Source organism: Ixodes scapularis, unplaced genomic scaffold (assembly GCF_016920785.2).
Source record: "Ixodes scapularis isolate PalLabHiFi unplaced genomic scaffold, ASM1692078v2 PGA_scaffold11__112_contigs__length_91849675, whole genome shotgun sequence".
NCBI lineage: Eukaryota > Metazoa > Arthropoda > Arachnida > Ixodida > Ixodidae > Ixodes > Ixodes scapularis.
The window spans coordinates 26,297,199-26,320,427 of NW_024609837.1; the positions used below are offsets into that span (position 1 = coordinate 26,297,199).

Below are 23,229 nucleotides of genomic sequence, written 5' to 3' on the forward strand. Positions count from 1 at the left end.
TCTAGCATGCGCCGCCTTTTCCACCGCTTGGTGGCGGGTATGTTGACGGGCCATTTCTTGTTTCCATATTTTGGAAACTGCATTTGTTTCATTTATGATCGAAAATACTGAACAAAAACTGCTTTCGTAAACATTTGAAACGGTTCGCGCCACTTATATTTCGTATTCCGACTAAAAAAAAGCTTTTAGCGGCTCTGACCAGTCGTAAGGCAGGAGCTGGCCAGGGCCGACAACGTCGCGATGTCGTAACCGTACAGTTATTATAATGCACGCTAGAGGTTCAACTGACGCTAGAGTGCTGCTGCAAACTGAAGCAGACAGCAACCAGTCCAAAATTGACTTCCGGTAATGCATTTCTATGGAAAAAAACGAGTGCCCTTTCTTTCTGCGCTCGATTATAAGAGCAAATATCACGAATATTTCGTGATATTTGCTGAAGACAGGGTTTCTCAGCGTCACGTGCTCAGCATGCCCTCAGTTCTGCAGCGCGAGCTTTCTCCGAGGCTGTCAGTTTATGCCTAGGCTTATGTTGTAATTACAGGAGATTGGTGAGAAAGAAGGAAAAAGAAGACGGTGCATGGTGTTCTATTGCACGAATGCTCAAAGACAACGTACCCACACATGGATCCCCATCCAAGCATTGCGAATCCAGCCGATAAGGAGCCTGACTCTACTCGCAGACAAGTTTTCGAGGGAACCGTCGCGCTCGGTGACGGAATATTTCAAGGAATGGTGATTGCATGCCAGATTATCGCCGTGACGTCTTACATGTGCCATGCCACAAGCTTTGCGCTGACGGCCCGCATCATGGACCACTGGTGTCGACCTCCCGATGACATCAACATGAGCACGAGCCAGTGGAAGAATATTGCCATCCCAGTCACGGAGGACGGACGCAATAGCCAATGCAGCATGTACAGTCCACCGCTGAAGACCGAAAATTCCACGATGCGCACCCTCATTCCCTGCACTGAGTGGGATTTTGATCTGGAAGAGTACGGCAGCACCATCATCAGCGAATGGAGCCTGGTCTGCAGCCGCTCCTGGCTGGCACACCTGGCTTCGCTGTTGTTCCACATCGGCGCAGCCATCGGTGGTGTGGTTTTCGGAACGGTGGCCGACCATATTGGACGCAGACCTGTCGCCTACTTCTGCATTGTGATTAATTTATTGGCAGGCTTTGGTAGCGGACAGCACAACTCGTTCTTCGTTTTCGTGACTGTTCGTTTTATGGTGGCGGCAAGCTCGGACACCTTGATGAAGGTATTGTTTGTGATACTTTACGAGGTGTCCTCTCCTCACAAGTGGTTAATGTACTCTTTTCTTTGCGGCTTGGTTCCGCTGGTCATTGTTCCTGTCATCATTGTTTCGCTAACTTTGTTCAAATTGAGCTGGATCGCTGTTCACACGATAATCATGATCCCCACGTCGTTGCTTGTGGTTTCCTTCTACTTTATCCAGGAGTCACCTCGGTGGCTCTTGGCTACTGGGAATATTCAGGAGGCCCGGAGAGTGGTCATCCTGGCCGCCGCGACCAACCACGTTTCGCTTAAGATCGCAAGGCGATCTTTGATGAAAGCGGAGGCCGATATGAAGGGCGTGGCCGCCGAGAACCAGAGGACATCGCCTCTCACCATCAAAGAGATGTTTGTTGATCCCACACAGAAAAAGAGGTCGAGTGTCCTCTTTTTCGCCTGGTTCGCCGTGGACTTCGCATTCTCAGTGAACATCTTGAGGGACTATTTCGTGTATTACCAGTCGTTCATTATCGCCTATGTCGTGTTCATGCCCCTGGGTTTCGCTTTCTTGTTTTTCGCCATTGATCGATTTGGCAAGAAGAAAGTACTAGTGAATATCGTCTTACTGCTCAGCGTCGGAACTGTTCTTCTGACTGTCACCTACGACGACACACCGACAGCAATAACCAGTGCCTTGTTGGTTTTTGTCAAGATTCTCTCCTCGCTTGCCATATTTGTTTTAGCCATTTTCACGGTTGAGCTCTTCCCCACCGAGCTTCGCTCCACTGGCTTAGGTGCCACAACCGGATTTGGGACCGTTGCGACGATTGCTACTATGCTGCTCACCATCTCTGAAACGAAGCTTCGCAAGGGGGTGATGCTCGCACTCATCACAGCCCTATCAGCTTGTGGGGCACTTGCACTGCATATGCTTCCGGACATATCCTCCCCTACACTGTTCTTCCGGCAACCCGAAGATAAAGAAGAGGACCGAAAGCAACGAATTCTGGCCTCTTTAAGTCCAGTCCAGTCGCGAAAGTCAATCAGCAAGGCCAAGAAGAAAGCACCCGGCACTTCCGTGGCTCTGCCACTGTCCTCTGCCTCCCATGTTGCTTCTGAAAAGCTGAAACGAGTCCTTCGATCCTCAGGAATCGGTTCTAGGACTTCATCATCATCTCAATCGGACCAGATGCATAGCCCTGCTAAGCCACGTACATCAAAGTAATCGGGAAGTCCGAGACGAACAAGGGTGTGTACAGACTTGGAAGGATGTAAAGTGATATGGTAGAGTGATAGAATTGCTGGCAGAACTTGATGCACATATTAATGGAACTTGAGACGTTTTTAGTGATAAAACCTGATTTCGCTTAGATTCAGATATTGCGGATATAGAGATAAGTTTTCGGATTCATTCTAAAAATTACGGGGGGGGGGGGGGGGGGGGGGGGGTATTCGCCAGATGTACCATCAGAAGCCCGTCATGTCTAGATATTGTTCAGTTATGTGGTCACAACACCAATTAATTTTGCTGCTTTCAGTGAGCTTAGCCAATCTGAAAGGCGAGTGTACTTTCTCCCAGGAGCATTAGTTCTTTGAACAAAAGTTTGGTTTTTGGCCTGGGAATTTAGGGCCTTAAAAATTCCTACAGAGCGCGAAGTAGCCAAGGAAGATCCAAATACGGCCGTCTTTACACAGAGTCCGGGTATCTTGACCCTAATTTGCCCTAAAAGTGCAAGGGTTAAGCTTCACTTCTGGTTGTTTAGTTTTCATGCGGCAACTTCGGCCCTAAATTTCCAAAAAATGTACCAGTTTTGGGCTTCCCTGCTGGTTCTTCGGTTACCATGTGACAACTTTGACTCGAGGCTGGCACTTCAGCAATTATATGGCGAGCCAAAGAAAAGCCTTAGAAACGCAGAAGAAAAGTATTCTGGCGCCTTGGAACAAAACCACATTAGGTCAAAATTAAGCTCCCCAAGATCCTCAGATTTCGGCGAATTCGGCGTTTCTCTAGCATGGTACCTGGACAGTGGTGTTCGTAATGCATTCTGCTTATAATTATACTTTTGATGAAATTCGGCGGGTTTTTTTCGGTGTTTATTTTTTAACGAAAATTCGGTGTTTATCGGAGTTCATTTTTGATAAAACCCCAAATGTTCGAAATTCAGAGTTTACTTTCTCTAAGCTTACAAAAAGAATCAAGAGAGAAGGGACAAAACGCAGACGCATACTGTGTTCCCAGTTTCCGAAAGTTTTGGATAAAGAGGAAGAATATCCTCTAGTTCACGGTCACCCAAGCCAGGACTTTCAGGTAGCTGTGCATGGGCGCCGCCATAACCGACCTTCAGCTTTCGTTCCTTCTTATTCCGTTTGCTTCACTTCATTATTGCCACAGCAAGACAGGTTATCGCCATCTCAGGTGTTACTGCGTCCTTCTTCCCAGCATAGCCCTTTCTGGAGGCTCGTCAACACCCGCTTGAGATGGTCGGCATCTCGGTAAGACAAGAGAAGGTCGGCTATGGTGGCTGAATTTTGCGCGCGCTGAAAGCGTCTAGCGCGCGCCAAATTCAGCCACCATAGTCGACCTTCTCCTGTCTTACCGAGATGCCGAGCATCTCAAGCGGGTGTTGACGAGCCTCCAGAGAGGCCTATGCTGGGGAGAAGGACGCAGTAACACCTAAGATGGCGATAACCTCTCTTGCTGTGGCAATAATGAAGTGAAGCGAACGGAATAAGAAGGAACGAAAGCTGAAGGTCGGTTATGGCGGCGCCATAACCGACCTTCAGCTTTCGTGGGCGAGGGCGTGAGAATGGTCTTGAAGAGCCGAGAAATGGTATCTTGTTATCTATAATAATCACATGTCGTTAGCATATTCTACTTGCTAAGCCAAATAAATATTTGCAGCTTGTGAGAATATGTTTGCGTGACGATTTACCGTTCGCACTCCTGACGGATGTTAGCGAATCCTTTGTGTTCGTGGCTCACAGATTATCGGTACCCCCTCGGAGTGACTTCATCATTTTTTTTTTTTTTTTTGCTTGCAGGATATTGTAAGAATCACAAACACGCGAGAGAAAAAAAAATCTTATTGCTACGGCCTTATTTCCAGGAGGTGATGGACATACCAACATCTAGAAATAAGGCCGTAGCGCTCCGAGTGGGCACGTCACAATGTCGAAGGAAGGAAGGCCGTGGCGCAACTACGTGAGAAAAATTTCTGCTGTCGACGGATATTGACGTGAAAAAAATCTTTACTTTCGAGCGGCGCGGTAATGTTCGTGCGCGTTTATCCGACATTAATACACGTTTTAAAAGTGCAGTCTTGTACAATTTATTATATATATTAATATAAACGTAATATACAATGCGTTACCAAGGTTGAAAGTACCAAATTTATATTTATGATTATCCCCGTAACCCCGGGACTACGCGCAGTCCCGCAGCTCCCCACACTCTTCGGCTGCTTATTTTCGGCACCGATTTGGTGTCCTGGGGGCGAAGCATACCTCGGCAAACCTCACTCATGAGGGCCCTAACTCACCCTCACTCACCCTCATCTTCACAGGTGAGGTGAGGGTGAGTGAGTTTCTGAACCAGAAAAATTCATGAGTGTGAGGGTGAGTGAGGGCCGTGAGGGCTGTGAGGGCGGTGAGGGCCGTGAGGGCTATGAGGGCGGCGAGGGCCGTGAGGGCCGTGAGGGCGGTGAGGGCCGTGAGGGCCGTGAGGGCCGTGAGGGCCGTGAGGGCCGTGAGGGCCGTGAGTGCGTGAGAGGCGTGAGGGCGGTGAGTGGCGTGAGGGCCATGAGTGCGTAAGTGGTGTGAGGGCGGTGAGTGCGGTGATGGGTGTGAGGGCCATGAGTGCGTGAGGGCAGTGAGTGGCATGAGAGGCGTGAGGGCCGTGAGGGCGGTGAGTGCATGAGGTGTGTGAGGGCCATGAGTGCGTGAGGGCAGTGAGTGCGTGAGGGCAGTGAGTGCGTGAGGCCCCCTTCAGATCGAGCATCTTTCTCAGCAATTTTGGTGTTAATGGAGGGTTGTTCTCTAGCTTTCCCTAGATCGACACGGGTTGCTGAGATCGGGTCCGGCTCGAAATAAGCAAGCAACTCGGAGCAATTCGAATACGTTTGAAGCGGCTGCATCCAATCAGGGACGCAAAATTTTCCCGTGATACCTCGTGCCGGTGACACCAAATGACTTGGTTCTGGTTTGAAATCGATCGTTTCTTGGAAATAAACTGTTTCAGAAAGGTGCATTAGTATTCTTAACGAGATTTAAATGCAGATTACACGTTTATAACGCGTAATTGTGTCTAAATAGTGCAAGAAAAATAAAATATTACGATGACGATGGCAAATTGCAGCAATTGGTTGCTGCGTGTGATCGCGGGCGGCCCGTGTTGCTGGTGTTGCGACGTAAAGTTTCTGGGCGAAATTGCCCCACCTGAAGCTGGCCTGAGTGGCGTGAGGGCCATCAGTGCGTGAGGGGCGTGAGGGGTGTGAGGGCCGCAAGGGCGGTGAGGGGCGTGAGGGCGGTGAGTGGCGTGAGGGCCGTGAGGGCGGTGAGGGCCGTGAGGGTGGTGAGGGCGGTGAGTGGCGTGAGGGCTATGAGTGCGTGAGGGCCGTGAGGGCGGTGAGGGTCGTGAGGGCGGTGACGGCCGTGAGGGCGGTGAGTGGCGTGAGGGCGGTGAGTGGCGCGAGGGCCATGAGTGAGTGAGGGCCGTGAGGGCGGTGAGTGAGTGAGGGCCGTGAGGGCGGTGAGTGCGTGAGGGCCGTGAGGTTCAGTGAGGGTGAGCGAAGGGCTGAAGGTGAGTGTGACTGTGAGGGTGAGGGTGAATGAGGGGCTGAAGGTGAGTGTAGCTGTGAGGGTGAGGGTGAGTGAGGGGCTTAGGTGAGTGTCGCTGTGAGGGTGAGTGAGGGCGACCTAAAATGCCGACCTCTGGGGCGAAGTCAATGACGTCACGAACGTCAAAAATAACAGCTTGTATTTTGACGTCTTCGTTATTTTGACGTCAACGACACGTTTTCTTTGGATGCCGCTAACTGCATTTTGAAATGTCGGTCGCCCGGCGTATGTGTGACCGGGTGCTCGGCGATGTCCGCGCTGGTGCGTGTTGCCGACGTTGCCGCCTGTACTCGTCGCGTTCTCACGAATATCAAAATAAGCCGTTCTCCATTTTCAAACTTCGCCCGGTGTCGTCCGTCACTCCTGTTGCAAATCCCGATTACGTGTACCGGAGGTGACAGAACCCAGCCGCAGTAATTTTGTACGCATTTTTCTGGAGCTGTATAGTAGCCTTGATAGGCATGACTGCGCCCGCTGCAGGAGCTTTCCTGCCGGGTGATCCAAAGCGCTTTTAGCACTGTCGTCGACAACATTCTTTTTTTCATTTTTTTTTCAGTGTTAATCGTAAAAAACAAATGTAAATATCGCCAAATGTCACAACAAAACAAAATGTTTAAAAAAAAGAAAAGTACGCCACCACTGCGGATCGAACCTACGACCGCTTGCGTATGAGGTAGGAACCGTAACCGCTAAGCTACACTGCAGCTTTTTTTCTTTTTTTTTGTATAAAACGTGTTTATTTACAAAGTAAAAGCCGCCAACTTGGCAGCAGCAGAAGGAAGAAGCATATATGCACAGCACTTTTCTAACATGTCACTAGCATGAAGCAGCACGCTTGATTAAAGGGTAATGATCATTTACAAATTATAGTGTCTATTTATATTTCTGGCTCTTTTTGCCATGTACATTTCTAAACAGGATTTCATGGCGGGCCACTGCTCAAAGTCAGACATTTCAGTGTGCTCCAGCACGCTGCAGGTGTAAGCAAAGCCGTCCACAAAGTGGTTCCAAGCGGGTTTGCCCTTCTCAGCCACCATTAAATGGTCCACTCGAGACTTCCAGATCGCGTGCAGCCCGAGTAGAAAAAGCACTTCGACACATTTTTTTGTTATCGCCCGCTTGGATTTCAAGAAACGTCATAGTATTCCAGTCCGGCCGTGTGTCTATGCTGAACGCGTGGCCGAGCTCCGACAAAAATATCTCAGCGTTTGTACAGTACATGAACACATGTTGTAAAGTTTCCGAGAAGGGACACAATGCGCAACTAGTGGTCCACGGCACAGAGAACCCTTTGCCTTCGAGCCATGTCTTCACGGGTAGAACTTCCATATGGAATTTAACAAAAAAATCCTTTGTGCTTGTTTGTGCGGGATGTTTCTGCAAACGTTTGAATACCGGCGATACTCCTCGGGATCCGTGTGGGGGGCGATACAACGGAGGCGGTATTGCCAGATCGATGATATCCCAGTAAAGAGTTTTCCTTTTCACCTGCATGAGGTAGTCCCAGGAAAAACGGCTTTGGAAGAAATCGATCGCGTCTTCGATCTCCTTGTAAAATCTAAGTACAGGAGCTCTCGGAGAAGCCTCCACCGTACTCACTTGCCAGGCTGCCCAGGTAACGCCCTCCTAAACATTTAAAAGACCGTACCGCGCCCCCGGATTCACCTGGTCCCGGAAAAACAAAAACCGTTGGACTTTCAATTTCAACTCTAAATTAACGAGCCCCAGCCCTCCCTTGAAAAGACTCAAAAACAAATTAGTTCTGCGCGTACGTTCAAACAAGGATTGCCGAATGAAGGTGGCACAAAGTCTGTGAAATTTGTGAATGTCTAATGAACGAGAAGGCACGATTTGTGCGGCGTACCATACGCTAGAAAAAAAAGACAGAATTGCAAACAAAATATCTATTGAACAATGAGAGGTATCGTCCGTACCATTGGCTCATTTTCCCCTGTACGCTCTTTAAATGAATTCCATCCCGGCCCGTACTTATCTGTTCAGTTTCAAGCCCAACCCCGAGGTAATTAGTGACTGAGCAAGACCAATTCATGCCCATCCGTACGTCCAAACGATTGGAAGGAATCTCTCGTGATCCCGACACCGAAACCGGGCAAACCGCCGATTTTCATTCAAAATTTGCGACCCATTTCCCTCACGAGCAATGTCTGCAAATTGGCGGAAAGAATGGTTCTCGCGAGAATCCTCTGGCAGCTCGAAACCGAGGACCGATTCCACCATTGCCAGACAGGCTTCAGACAAGGCCTGAGCACGCAAGATAATCTGCTTATGTTATATCGCGATGTTCTGGAACGACCATCGAAATCTCAGCCTCGAACGGTCGTCGCGGGCGACATCCAAAAGGCGTTTGATTCCGCCCGCACGCGGCGGTGATCGAGAGCGCGGGCCTAGCGGGCGTAGGCGGGCGAGCGCTCAACTTCATTCGCGGCTTTCTTCGTGATAGACGGTTTAAAGTCAAGATCGGAGACAAGACAGGTCCCGAAACTGCCAACCACGTCGGCGTCCCGCAGGGGGCGGTCTTGTCGCCGACTCTGTTTAATATGGTCATGGCACGACTGCCCCCGCGCCTGTCCAAGATCCCAGAGCTTCGTTTCGCCCTATATGCGGACGACATTGCCCTCTGGTCAGTGGCCGGCTCCGTGGGGGAGCAAGAATATACGCTTCAGCGAGAACTCGACGAGGTCCAAAGATTTTTGGAGGAGGTAGGCATGACCGCCTCCCCAGAGAAAACGGAATTTGTTTTTGTCTCTCCGGCCCGCAGCGAGAAGCTGAGAAGACCAGAAACCTCTACACTTTGAACCTGGCCGGGAAGCCCATCAAGCGGTGCTCGACGGTCCGTGTATTGGGTCTCTTTATCGACCAAGACGGCAAAGCCGGCACGTGGATGGCCCGCGTGAAGAAGGAAGGTCGGCAGATCCTGCACCTCATTCGCCGAGTGACCAGCACAAGATGGGGAACCGGCGAGAAAGAAACTCGGCAGCTCGTCCAGTCTCTCTTCTCATCGAGAATCTTCGACGGTTACAACTACCATCACGTCACTACAAAACAACGGGATGAGCTGGAAAAGTTAAACCGCGAAGCGATACGAATCGTAACGGGCCTCCCAAAGTACACCTGGACTGCGGACCTCTATGCCCATGGCGGGCTGAACAGGCTGGCCGACGTGGCCGAGCAACTCTTGTCTGCACAGAGAACTCGGCTACTGAGTACACGTGCTGGGCAGAGGATTCTCGCAGAGCTGGGAGACCTCCCGCAACCGGCACCGCCGATCCCCCCGGTGCAAGAGCCGCCATGGGAACGACAAATCGATCTCACAGACGATGCACCGCTCCCAAGTCACATGGGCCCTGATCATCCCGAGAGGAGATCCCGTTTCGCGGCAGCGCACGAGAAGCTTGTCAAAAACAGAGATGGAAAGAAACACGTCTGCATCTACACCGACGCGGCCGCAGAACAGCCGTCACCGGAAGAACCCGGAAGCCCTCTCCGAACATCAATAGCCTGGGTTGACACCACCACCCTCGAAGTGGATGCGTGCGCGCTGCCCCCGGGTGTGGGCGTGAAGGGGGCCGAACTTGAAGCCATTCTACGAGCAGCGATACACGCAGAGGAACGTCACTCCGTCGGAACAAAGGTGACTGACATCACCATCTACACGGACTCCAGGGAGGCATATTCGGAGTGCCGTAACGCAATCAAGAGTCAGAGCGAACGGGTGCGAAATATTCACGACGTCGCGAAACGCCTACTGCATGACAGGAACGTCACACTACGAGTCGACTGGGTCCCGGCACACGCGGGCATCCGGGCGAACGAATGGGCTCACAGCGAGGCACGAGCAGCACTGCGCAGATAAACCATGTCGGACGCAACCAACAACACAAAAGAGCCCAGACACGCCCCAGCGCCGAGTGAAACTGGCCCGCCGGACGACTTACCAGACTCCGCGGAATTAGCGGCAATTGCCAAGAAGGAACGTCAAGCCATCCTCCTCCGGCTGAGACAAGACGCCGCCGCCGCGAACCGTCACAACCGAGAGATCCCACCGATGCCTCCAGACCTGAACCGCAGGGCACAGGTCACCATAAGGCGGATTATCACCAACACCGCCCTCACGCCGGCCCTCAGGCACAAGATGTTCGGCGATGATCCCAACAAAGGCAAGTGCCGAGCCTGCGCTGTGCCGGCGACCACCTCGCACCTGGTCTGGGAGTGCCCAACCTATGGCGCAGCCCGGGAACGCATTCTGTCGGAGTTACCGGCAGAACATCGACCCACCAGCTACATCGACTGGATTCTACCCCAGGACACGTCGCTCGGGACTGTTCAACTCCTGTGGAAGCATCTCTGCCTCTTCGTCCACGCAGACGGGGTGCCTGGAGCCCTGCATGCTTCTACACGGCCCGCCAAGGAAAGAAATCCCCCGTGTCTCTCCCCCGCCGCTGCTGATGACGTAGGACAAGAGCAGCCTCGAAAAGGCCCAATAAAGACGTTACAAACAAACAAAAACAAATGCCCATATATATAGCACTTAGGTGTTGTCGCCCATGGGCCTAGCCAAGACCCAGTTGATTTTGAGGTGTTCATTTTTGCCCCTGATATGCTACATAACTCATTTATATGCTTCACAGCGAACTCCAACTGTCGTTTAGAAGTGCACACAATGGCGACGTCGTCTGAATACGCAAGCATCTTAGTTGGTAGCTCGCCTAGGTTCGCGCCCTGGATATACGTATCGGCTGTTATTGTTTTACACAGGAGCTCTAAGTATAATGCAAACAATAGCGGTGACATTGGACACCCTTGTCTGACTGAGGATTTTACCCGGATAGAGGCAGTCTTGCGCCCGTTCACTAATAATCGAGTGCTTATGTCTTAGTCGATCTCCCAGGCGGCAACGTTCGAGCAGAGCGAAGAGATAAGAGTGTGACACCCTGTCAAAAGATTTGCTTAGGTCTACTTGGAGGACTGCTATGGGGTGTTGCTGCGCCTCCGCTGTCTCACAGATAATTCTCATTGTATGAGCGTTCGATGTAATGGATCTGTTTTTGAACCCATAAGACTGATGGTCTGCTACAATAACACCTAAACCATAATCCAGGCGTTTATAGTCAGAATTTTCGCAAGAATCTTACAATCCGTCGTCAGTAAGCTGATTGGCCTGAGGTTGTCCGCATTTGTAACGCTGGAGGCCGCGTGTTTTTTCGGAATAAGAACGGTCAGTGCCTGACGCATCGATGGAGGGAGCAAGTTTCTTTTTAGAATGTCTTCGTATACGTTGCGAAGCATCGGAGTTAAGAGGCTTGAAAACTTCTTATAAAAAGCTGACCCCAGTCCGTCCACTCCCGGAGACTTTCCAGCTTTCAGTTCTTTAATCGCGGCTTCTATTTCCGCGTATGAGATTTCTCCGTTTATTTTTTCCGAGATGTCACGAGGAATTTCAGGCATTACTTGAAGAAACTTCTCTAAAGTGTTTCGTCGGCATGTTTACGCTCACTTAGCAGCTCTGAGAACGTGTCCACAAGTTCCTTTCCAATATCGCTCTGCGCTGAAACGATCTTGTCCTCGGTTTGTAGTGATGTTATTTTATTGTTACGAATCTGGTGACGTTCAGTTTTGAAAATCTTTACCGGCTCTTCCTCTTGATGCAAGGAATGCAGCCGACATCGAACCATTGCACCTTGATATTTCTTCTCCAGAATCGTAAACAGTTTCGCCTTGCACTCACGAACATCACTGGTGAACTGGCCAGGACTTAAGTTTTCTTCGCGAATCAAAATGGAAAGGGTCTCTTCTAATGCGCGCTTCTCTGCTCGCGTGCATGCAGCTTTATCTTGGCTGTACCTAAAGATATTTAAGTTTGCTTCTTCTTTAAAAAGTTTCCAACTGACTGCGTCGACTGCGCAAGCTTTGTTTGTTTCACGAACAACTTCCTTAATTTTTTTCAACAAGTGGCTCATCTCCAAGCAAACTCTCATTCATTTTCCATGTACTCCACCCGGAGTCTTTTTTTGCTTTGGGTCTAGTTCTACCCAACCTAACCGATACCAATGCGTGATCAGAGAATGCAACGGGGGTGACCGGGAATGCTTCGGCACTTGTCAGACATTCACTTGTCGCGTACACTCGATCCATACGCGAATGACAATTTCATCTCTGTTACGTCCTGAAGGTCAAGGTCCCGTAAGAGTTTCCTTAGTTCTCCAAGGCTGGAGTCGGTTTTATACCCGGTTGAACAGTCTCCTGCGTTTAAGACACAGTTAAAATCACTCGCTAGTATCGTGTTGGCCGGCGTGTCTAAGTATTGCCGCAGACTAATAAAAAAAGATTTACGGTCGACGGGCGAATTGGGGGCGTGAACACAGACTACTTTCTACAGTTCGCGATGAAACAGCAGTTCGACTGCGCAGATCCGGCCGTTCTTATCACTTTCCCGCTCTGGTAGGATACTGAAAGCACTTTTTTTACTGATAAAATAGCCACCCATGAGCGATAGCGTTTGAATGAAATAAGCTGAAGTGTCGCTCCAGAAAGCAAACCATTTCTTGCACCTGTGAGCTGCTGGCAATTGCTTCGTTTCTTGGAAAAACACAATATCAGCATTTTGCTTTAGCAGCTCATTTAAGACCCATTGCTTTCGTTAACGATCTATCAGACTAACACAATTAAAAGTTACAAATTTTAACTGTCCCATCGTGAGCGTGTAAGTGACACGACCCCCAAACCCGCCCACACGAAACTATACGAGCCAGAGAAAGGAACGAGAAAACCGCGCATACCGTAACATTTGTGGTGCGGCCCTTTTTGACGCTGAAGAAAGTTCGGACGGTTGACCCGCTAAGAGGCCTTTTCATCTCGGTTGTCCGAAGGGGTTAGCCGTCCGGGCTTCGTCGAGTTGGCTTTCCAGCGTTGTTGGACCGGTTCACCGACAAGCTCTTCTTCGGCACTGTCCTCTTGTTCGAGGTGTCGCTTGCTTGAGGTAGTTGCCACCTCCATCGCTTCAGCGTCCTGGGCCGAGTCGACCGACGTCACAAAGTTCTGTACCGCCCTGTGCTGCATTGCCACGTCAAGGGTCGGCTCCTCAGTGGCCTCGGTCTCGGTTGCGGGCCCTGCCTTGTCGCTGTGCCGGGACGTCTCCGAAGGAGCGTCTAGAGGGCGCTCGACTTCAGGAGACGGGGTCCCGGCGGCGGCTTCAGGCAGTCCACCGGCCCTCGCAGTCCCGGGTACGGTGCTCCCATGGGTGTCCGCGCTGGAGTTCTCGACGAAACGCGGGCCAGCCGTGGCCGCTGCGTACGACCTGACGCAGTCCGCCTTGGTGTGGCCGAACCGGTGGCAGTCCTCACAGCGAGGATTGCGGCAGTCCCTCCTGATTATGCCCCGTCTGCTCGCATCGGAGGCATAGCGGGACGCGGCCGGGCACCGAGACGAGGGCAGTGCCGCCGAAGAAGTGGAGGTGGTGAGGGATGCGCTCTTTGTTGACGCCCTCCTTCAGCGTTATCCGGACTAGCCTAGTTGTAGACTGCACGCCCTGGAATCCTTGGGTCCGCCACATCTCGCGGACTACCTCATGCACTTTGCCGTACTTCTCCAGGGCTCGGCGAACCGTGTCGTCGGATACATGGTAAGGGACCCAGGGAATCTTCAGGCGAATCTCCAAATTTTTCGGGTCACTCAGGATGCACAGTTTGCCTTTGTTGAGCAGTTTCTGCGACGCGAGGAGGCGATCCTTTGCTGTCGTTGAATGGAAGGTGGCTAGCCACACATGATTCATCTGGTAGGCGCCGAATGACGCCACGCCGCCCAGAAGTTCCAGTCGTTCGAAGGCTTCTCGGAAATCGTCAATCCGATACGGTCTGCCGGTAACGTCGCAATTTAGTAACAAAGAGTTCAGTGTGTCTGCTTCAGAGGGGGCAAAATTATCTTATAGTCATTACTTGCAGAAAAACCGCGGCCAGCGGGGGCCGTCATCACTGTTCCATCGGAGCCTGCCATCCTACCGTCCGCACGTCTTAGGATTAGCTCCGCAGCATCGCATCTGATCCTAAGAAGTCGCAAAAGGCTTAAAAACCGGTCTGGTCTATCTCGGTCGAAGTCGGTCGCAAGAGTGTGAACGGGCCTTTATACGAAACTTTCGGACGGCACTTAACGCGGAGTACCATCGGACAGCACTTAAACGTCCTGCAAAAGTGCCATCAGAAGGTACACTGTAGTCACTACGAATCTTCTTTTGCAACAGGAGTGACCGACGGCACCGGGCGAACGAAATTAGAAAACACTGTTTCTGGATGTCGGCAATTGATACGCGACGAGCACAGGCGGCGCGTGAACACACACCAGCGAGTACACCGCCGAGCCGCCGAGCACCCGACCACGCGCACACACTCGCCGACCGACCGACGTTTCAAAATGCGGTCGGCGGCATCCGAAATAAAACGTGTTTACATCAAAGGACACCAAATAGAATCTGGACCACTGGACGTCCGTGAGGTCACTGGCCACGCCCCCTGGATTTCAAATCGGTGCCGAAAATACGCGCCCACACTTTTCGAATGAACCGGCTCCGAATTTCCGATGCGACATCTTCTGCCCTCGTACGGGCTCCGATTCTGGTAAATTTACTTTGTGTGTGAGCTGCTGACTGTCTGCAAAGGAATGCTGAGACATTTCAGAAGGGAAAGGAACCGAAAAAAAAAAATCCAGTCATCGCCGCAAGGAGGGAGCGCGCACGAGCAGGTCGACAATGTTAAGCATCTCGTCCCACACTGCTGGTGCTGCTCTCGTGTATGTGTGTGTGTGGATCTTTTGATCGCCCTACCCGTCGTTTTATTGTCGTCACCGCAATCACGGGTAATTTTTTTTTTTTTTTTTTTTGTGTGTGTGTGTGTGTGTGTTTGCTTGATACTACGGCATTTACGTGGATTCGCCAAACAAGTCCTGCTACGGTTTGAGTGACGTGTGTGGCAACTATAGCCAACGATGACACTGGCCGATGACCTCTCTCTCTCGATAGAGAGAGACTTCTAGATGTTCGTGTTCAAATGTTTTCGTGATGGATCGTGTGGGGCGTATGGATTCGATCGACAGGTGAGGAACAACTTATTTACGGGCTTTCTTGGTCGTGTAATGAGTGAGTGAAAAGACGTTTATTGATACTGGTGAATACAAAGCAGTCAACTTATTGTAAGACGCAAGTAAAGTGCTGCAGTCGTTTTTTTTTTTTTTTAATCTCGTGATAGAATGGAGTTTTGTTCTTTGTCGTTATCCGTTTGCTATTGCGTCGCCATTTGTAAAAATGCGTGGTAATATTCTAGTGAACATGGTTAAAATTGTTCAATCACTACCAACTCGCCCAACTAACCACTTTACTAATATTCTAGTTTTTACTGGAAGAGGTTTCTGTGATTATTGAAAGTGCGTTGTTTGTGCTTATGTGTTTATTAATACTAATGTTATTTTGTTGCCTTTACCGCGTTTATACTAGAATCTTAACTGTATTAAGGTAATATTATTATTGTATACAAAATAGGTTATATTTTGTTCTTAAGGCAGCTCGAGCCCATAAGGAAAAGTAAATTAGTTGACTAAATAGTAAGTTTAGTACCCCTGCCACACGGAAAAGTAAATATAGTTTGATTAAATAATACGGGATTTAATCAGCTCGCTGTTTTGAGTGATTATATGAGCGTCGCAAGCTGATTTGTCGGCCCCATGTTGTCATTCGATCGAAATTACATTAATTTGAATTCAGTGACTGCACGCGATAACATCGCTTACATGATCGTAAGTGACACTTGTCGAGCCGTGTCCGCGTTGGCTACGTCTTCCTGATTTTTAACTGATCTGTACTGCTGTGTCCAATCACTGCGTGTCTCGCCATTTTGTCAAAATATTTCTGTATAATATAAGCATTCCTACGGCAACAATTGCGTGACTCGATATTTTCTACTTAAAACAATCGCATTTTTCTATAGACGTCTTCTACGCATACCTCGTGCCATTTCGCATCGATTATTTAGCGGTGTAATGTTTTGCCCGTGTAATAAAGTGTTTCTTAGACCCGTTGCAATGTGCAGCTTTCATTTTAGCTAATAAGACACGCGTATGTGACGAAAAGCGCGTTACAACGGTCGATCCACGCGCGTCGCCTTCGCTTCGACGCGCGTCCCTCATGGCCTTCCTTTGCGACTTCACGAGAAGAGCGCTACGGCCTTATTTCTAGGAGGTGTTGGGCATACCGAGCGCGCGTGAGAGGGGGAGAAACTTCCTCCGCCGGAAAAGAGCGTCACACGACATGTTTCGGGGGTCTATTTCACGCAGCGGATAACGCGGGCATTTTCACACTTCGATACTGGCGCCATCTAGAAGTTGCGCGTTCAACCACGTGACGAGCCGCGCGCCATCTGGTGTCTGAAACGGACGAATAAATAGAAAAAAATTGGCTTGCTCATTATGTTTATACAGCCTTGATGGAGATGCGCCTCAACGGGTAATCGTCCCTTAGCTGTAGATGAGAAATTTGGCCAGTGCGGTACAACCGCTAACCTGGGATTTTTAACGTGCATCACGCAGTAGTGATCACACGAACGCGTGCCGGTACGAAACTCATCCAGATCGAAACAGGCGGGGGCGGCGGGGATCAAACCCAGGAGGTTCCCAGCGCAAGCTTTCGCTCCACGCTCCGAGCTGAGACGCGTTAGCCCACTCGGCCACTTCCTCCCTACGAATAAATAGAGGTACCGCGCCCCCTTAAGTATTTTTTTAACGCGAAACATGGCAAATTCCACCATCTTGGGCGTTGCTGATTGTCTGGCAACCCTCCTTCCTACTCTCGACGTTTGCAATTCTCGGAACGAGAAGGAAGCGAGAGAGGCTGCGCCAAGGCGAGAGGAGGAAAGCGCATGGAGCAACAGAGTTGCAACAGAGCGGGCGTCTGCTCTCGTGCAGGCAACTGCTTTTCCGAATCCTCTCCCTCAGGCGCCGCCATTAAATTGCAAACGCTCTCCAGGTTTGGAGTTGCACCCACCCTCACTTGAGCCTCTGCCACCATTCACTTAATCTTTGCTTGGTAATCTCTACAGTCTTGAAATCCACTCTCCCTTCGCTGTCTCTAAAACCCAATGACTTTATTAAATCTATGTTGTCTTCGGTAGGCATAGGGTGAAGCCCTTTACAGTAGAGTATCAAGTGCTCAGCCGTCTCGTCCTCCTCTCCACAAGCAGTGCACACTGTATCCATTTCCTGGTACTTCACTCTGTACGTTCTGGTTCGCAGAACACCCGTCCTCGCCTCAAACAGCAATGAGCTTCCCCTAGAATTGTCATAAATGCTATCTTTGGCAATAACTGTTTTGTTTAAATTATAGCTTTCCAGAGCCGTCTTTGTCTGCATTCCCTCTAGCCACCGATCTCTTTCTGTGGCCTTAACTTTCTTCTTAACTGAGACTTGCTCTTCCGTATCTTCGCTATAGCCCAAAAACTTTCCTCTTAATTTCCTAGTGCGCTGTCTCCACTTTGTGTCTACACTCCTCATGAATAAATAGCTGAAAACCTTTCGTGCCCATTGCTCCCCATCCATTTGCCTCAACCTATCCTCAAATTCTATCTTGCTCACCGCTTCCCTGCTCTCAAATGACGCCCATCCCATGTCTTCTCGTACTCCCTGGTTTGGCGTTTTGCAATGTGCCCCCAAAGCCAGTCTACCTACTCCGCGCTGTTTTATTTCTAGTCTCGCATGCACTTCGGATTTCATGCATAGCACTGCGTTTCCAAAAGTCAAGCAAGGCACCATGACCCCTTTCCAAATCCAGAGTGGAAAGGCTGCCGCCATCTATGAGCGATGGCGGCAACCAGATACGTGGCTTGCCGCCGTCGCTCATAGATGGCGGTACGTGTCCAGAGTTCGGTGTCTTCATTTCTTTATTGTTGCCGAGAAGCACCAAGAACAAAGTGCGAACGCAGTTTCGTGCTATTATTGCTTTTTGGCGGCAACACGGACGCCAGGAAGCGTGCTCGTTCGCTGGATGTGTTCGACGTTACAGCCAGCTACGGCTGACCAAAAGTACAACGACGCTATCAAGACTCTAGTGATATCGTAAAGTGACCAAACGTCCCGATTTAGGCGGGACAGGTCCCGCTTTTCTGTCCGTCGTCCCGCTGTCCCGCAAGCGTGCTTGTGGGACGGTGTCTTGTCTTGTCTCGCTTCGGCTCCCCAAATAGACGCGGCTAGACGAAAACACCGCACCAGTGAGAGGGTGCTTTCCCGAATAATATACAAGATTCGCTTGATAGAGAAGATGCTGATACTATGGACATATTATGTGCAAAAAATTAATAAATTGAATGAGGATGGCTAGTTGGGCTAGTTGGTTTTGCATCATGGTGTAATACGCCAAAACAACAGGGACACACAAAACGAAGGTAGAACTAGACAGGACGAGGCGTATCAGCGTCCTGTCTAGTTCTACCTTCGTTTTGTCTGTCCCTGTTTTGGCGTATTACACCATGAAAAAATTAATACTTTAATACTAAAGAAATATTCCAGCCAAATGTATCAGATGTACATAGTAACCCTGAGACGTAGGAAAAATAAAAAGAAACGGACATTACAACGATGGATATCATTCACCAGCTCGCCTGTGTTTTTTACCTTTCTTCACGTATTAGATGTGCATGAAAAAAAAATGTGTACGGTCTATAAGAAATACTAATAAGGTATGATTTGTTACCAAAATAAAGTTTTCTAACAAAGTTGAGCTAGCAGTAAATCCGAAACCAGAAAAGAGTCATACGGCCATGCATTCAAGCACGTCTATGTAGAAGCCAAGCCAAGCCAGCTCGAATCCAACATGGCGTCTGCTCTTATTTTGTAGCTGACGAGCCAAGTGATCGCATTTGGTGGTGCCGCATCCAATTCCAGTGCTTCCTTTTCGACTCACCTCGGCCATGGCGGACGCGGAAAGGCCCGCGCCGCAGATAATCGAAGAGCACGGCGACTTCCCGCGCCAAATCGTCCTCGAGAAGGAAGAAGAGGTCATCGGGCGTAGCAGCGATTGCAGCATATGCGTCCGCTCCGTGCTCGTCTCCCGACGCCACGCCATTTTCAAACGCCTAACGGACTCCAGGCAGTGGTCCGTCTCGGACGCCGGCAGCATGAACGGTGTGTACGTGAACGGCCAGCGAGTGGACCTGAGCAACCCGCGGGTGTTGGAAAGGGACGATGTTGTGTCGTTGGGGCCGCCTCAAAGAAGCAATCTCGTGTTCCGATACGCGACATCAGATCCCCGTCAGGACGCTTTGGCGTTGTTGGGTCACCGTTCGAAAAACCAGCGCGCGTTTCTTGTTTTAATCGGTAACAGAACCGCAGGCTTCGCTAAAAACACCACCAGTGCCATCGTCGAACAACCCGTCGCGTCCGCCACGGAGGGTAACTCCCCCAGCAACGAACTCGTCATCGATCGGGAAAATAACAACAGCGGCGTCGCGGACGGACCACACACTTCCGCCGCGATTCACGGTGGCCGGCACACCGGTTCGTCGAAAAAGATTCGGCTCTCGCAGGGGGACAGCAACAACGTGGTTCGGCGGGTGGAGACCATCATGGAAAACGAACTGACTTGCGTCATCTGCAGCGAGCTCTTTATAGACGCTGTCATGTTGCAGTGCGGCCACACCTTCTGCGCCTACTGCATCCAGAACTGGCGCAAGCAGCGCAACTGCTGCCCGTTCTGTCAGGTCAAGATCTCGTCGGTGACCAGGTCGTTCGTGGTGGACAACGTGATCGAGGAGCTCGTCTGCTTCAATCCCGAGCTCAAAAAGTTCAGGAAGCAGCTCGTGCGGTCCAGGCTACGTGACGTCACGGGCCGTGGCGAGGAGGACGTGTGTTTGTGAAGTCTGAAACATGTAGCCCATATTATGTCGGTGCGATCCACTTTGATTGCCTTAATAAGCGGGGTGACTGACAACCGAACCACCTCAAGTCACGAAAGGGTCGTTTACTGAATCATTGTTGAACAAAAGCTGCCACTGAAAGCGAAGCATGTTTTTTATTGGCCCCGGTTGGTCACAGAATACAATTACTGAGAGCTTTAGAACGAGCTTCAGGCATGCCCGTGCAGTGAAGGCATCTGGAAGAACAATGAGCTTACACAAACCAGGGCAATTTTGTAAACTTTCCAGTTGTTCTAAAGGTGTTGGCGGCTTTTGCAAACCAGGAGCTAACTCGTGTCTCTATACTCGGCGTCAACTATTTTAAGCTACATTGTCAAGGCTAGAGTAGCTTTTACAATGCTCCCAACGCGTCACTTTCGCACGAGAGCGAGTGCAAATAATGCGCAAGGCAAAGCCATGTGCTTTTGCAGCTCTGCGGCCCTGCAGCACTGAGGAGTTCACACTAGCCTGGACAACGTAGCACGGAATAGTCGACGCCGAGTATAGTGCCTCGACCGTTGAACAGTGACTTTGCACAGTAAATCTTCCAATCCTAGGCTAGCCTATCCAGGAACGAAAACCTCTATAAATGTTAGAGTCTGGTAACACGTTGCCAGCAAACATGAAACATGGGCTGTGTGTTTATACGAACGCCGCTTTGCTCGAGACTGTCTCCGCTCTCAGCAAATATTCTTTCGCATTATGTGTTTTTTTTCCCTATAGTTTCGAGTGTTAGCTTGCTGTGGGTACCTGCAGAGTTTCCCTTTAAAGTTGTGTTTTCCTCCCCCACCTTCTCAAGCCGAACTTCCACAGCATGCTTTACAAGAAGAATAAAAAGTGAAAGGGTTTGTCCTCTCGTATTCGGACTAACGTTCATATTGTGCATGTGTAATGTGTTGCTTTTTCTGATCGTCTATAGCCTCGGACTTAGCTGCGTCCTGCCCCAAACTTTTTCTCGCTCGTCTGGGACCAAGTTAATCTGTGCCTTGGCATCTATCTTTAAAGTTATATCCTCCTCTGCGCAGCCTGCATCCGTCAACAGAAATTATGTTGAATACACTTTCCCTACTGCATATGCATAAACCTGCCACCTTGGCGGCTGAAGTCGTCAAGATTTTGTTGCATAACAAATGTTCCTTTTTGGGTTCCAGGTTTCTTTATTGTGTGCTGAAATAGTTTCTTCCATTTACCTCATCGTGATGTTCAAACATTTTCTTCCTCATTCTGAAGGTGAAATAATGCGCTTGGTTTCATTTCCACCCCCAGTTGCCAACAGTTGATGCAAATATCATTTCTTTTTTCTGATCACCGAGCAACAGGTCGCGATGAAAAAACCTGGAACCTTTCTGGATTTTGTTTGTGAAGTGGCAGGTTTAGAAGTCCAGTGAACAATGATTGTGACCGATGCTCTTTACATGTACAGCCAAACATTTAACAACCAACACTGGATGAATGCAGTAAAGTAGCCAGATATGAGAAACAAAAATCTGCAAAGTTACAAGCTGCAGCTGAATGTGTTTGATACTGGCACATGGAATGCATTTTATTGAACCTTGGAAAAGCCTATTTATGTGCACTAATCATCCTTCACATTTGTTGTATGGGTGAGTGTACAAAGCTCCAACTACACAGCACAGGTGATTATCATTGGAGGAGTCACTATCATGGTGCTTCATCTAAATAACCAATGCAGAATTATCAAACTGGCCCTTGAGTGTCGTTTTTGTTGTTGTTTTTTGAACAGGAAGAGCTTTGGGTCTTTTTTCGATTTGGTTGAAAAATTAAATCTCATACTGAACGAATTCTATATTCCAGTGAATTTTTATCCTAAAAACAAAAAAACTAAATATGAAAATATAAAATACTTTTTTTTACATACAAAATGTGATGAAAAAAAAACGAAGGAAGAGCTCCATCTTCAATCTGAATGTTTGCAACTAAACATATTTTCTGAAAGTGCACAGAAAACTGGGACTAGAGCAGCAAATAAATTTCCCCAAAACATTTATAAATAATTTTACTTGTAAAAATACGATATAACCGAAACAAATTTGCAACCAACGTTAATAGATTACCTCAGTTGTGGAACTCCTGCGGAAGGCGGTACCCCCAATGATTTCCCTACACACCCCCTAGGGCGGGTGTACACACCTCCCCCCCCCCCCCCCCCCCCCCCCCTTGTTTCTTTGAAGGCACTACCCCACCTCACTCACTTCAATCCGCCTCCCATCATTTGAAGTGCCATCTAGATTTTCGTTTCATAACTGTGTATTCTAGAGAGCAGACCTTGAACACCACCTAGACGCTGAGCTTCGAAACATGTGTATCCCATAGAATGTATTGCAGTTACCAAAAAAAGCAGCCGTCTAACGCGTCGGTTGGCGGGGGGGCGAGGACTCTCCCACCGTCGTTCTACGCGCCGGACGGCTGCTTTGCTAACTGCAGTGTATTCTATGGGATACGTAAGTTTCGAAGTCCATTGCCTAGATGGCGTTCCACCGTACTCTATGGAACACACAGTTCGTAAACGAAAATCTAGATGGCGCTTCGAATGACGGGAGGCGGAGTGAAGTGAGTGAGGGGGGGTAACCCCCTCCGCGGGAGTTCCACAACTGAGGTAATCTAGTAACGTTGCCTGCAACTTTGCTAGGTCGTTATCTTGTTATGACGTCGTATGCATAAGCATCATTAGCACATGGGCAGCTTGAGACGGTTCTGCCAAAGTCTGAAGGCTATCGCGATTGTCCGTGGGAAATGATGGACTACGATTCATCAAGCTTGTCTGAGTCGACCATTGACCAGGAAATTTTTTAAGATTTTCGGCACGAGAGTTCAGACGATTCGCCGTTCACACTTGATCCGCCGGCATCGCTTACGAGGCTCCGAGCTAGAGTTTACTAGAAGGTACGAGTGGGACGAACTATAGGCGCCGCTCATGCTTTCAGTTGTCCCTCAAAATGTGGAAAGCGATCAGATGGAACCAAGTCACTTTGATCGCAGCACCACCTTCACTGCGATCAAGCAACGACACAGGTCAAGGTCATATAGGGTCGTATAGGCAATATAGGGGCTATATTGTGTTTTTTATGATTTTGACATCAGAGGGAACGTCAAAGCACCACGACACCACGACGTCATCGTCAACGACGTTACGCGACGTCAAGATGCTGCATAAGGCCGTCGTGACATCGCGTCGCGTCGAGGACGACACC

The 23,229-nt window shown here is 49.6% G+C and overlaps 2 protein-coding genes and 1 pseudogene across 2 annotated transcripts; all 3 read left to right on the plus strand.

The window, feature by feature from the left end:
• Positions 1 to 621: 621 nt before the first annotated feature.
• LOC115328101 (beta-alanine transporter-like) lies at positions 622 to 2,463 on the plus strand. Its single transcript, XM_029989193.2, has one exon. It carries the CDS (start codon positions 622 to 624, stop codon positions 2,461 to 2,463), a length of 1,842 nt encoding a protein of 613 aa, XP_029845053.2.
• Positions 2,464 to 8,040: 5,577 nt separating this feature from the next.
• On the plus strand, positions 8,041 to 10,549 carry LOC120844247 (annotated as a pseudogene).
• An 8,374-nt stretch (positions 10,550 to 18,923) lies between these two features.
• Positions 18,924 to 20,877, plus strand: LOC8024625 (E3 ubiquitin-protein ligase CHFR). The gene has a single exon (XM_002406390.5). The coding sequence runs from the start codon at positions 19,034 to 19,036 to the stop codon at positions 19,976 to 19,978; it is 945 nt and encodes a 314-aa protein (XP_002406434.2). The 5' UTR covers positions 18,924 to 19,033; the 3' UTR covers positions 19,979 to 20,877.
• Positions 20,878 to 23,229: the final 2,352 nt, after the last annotated feature.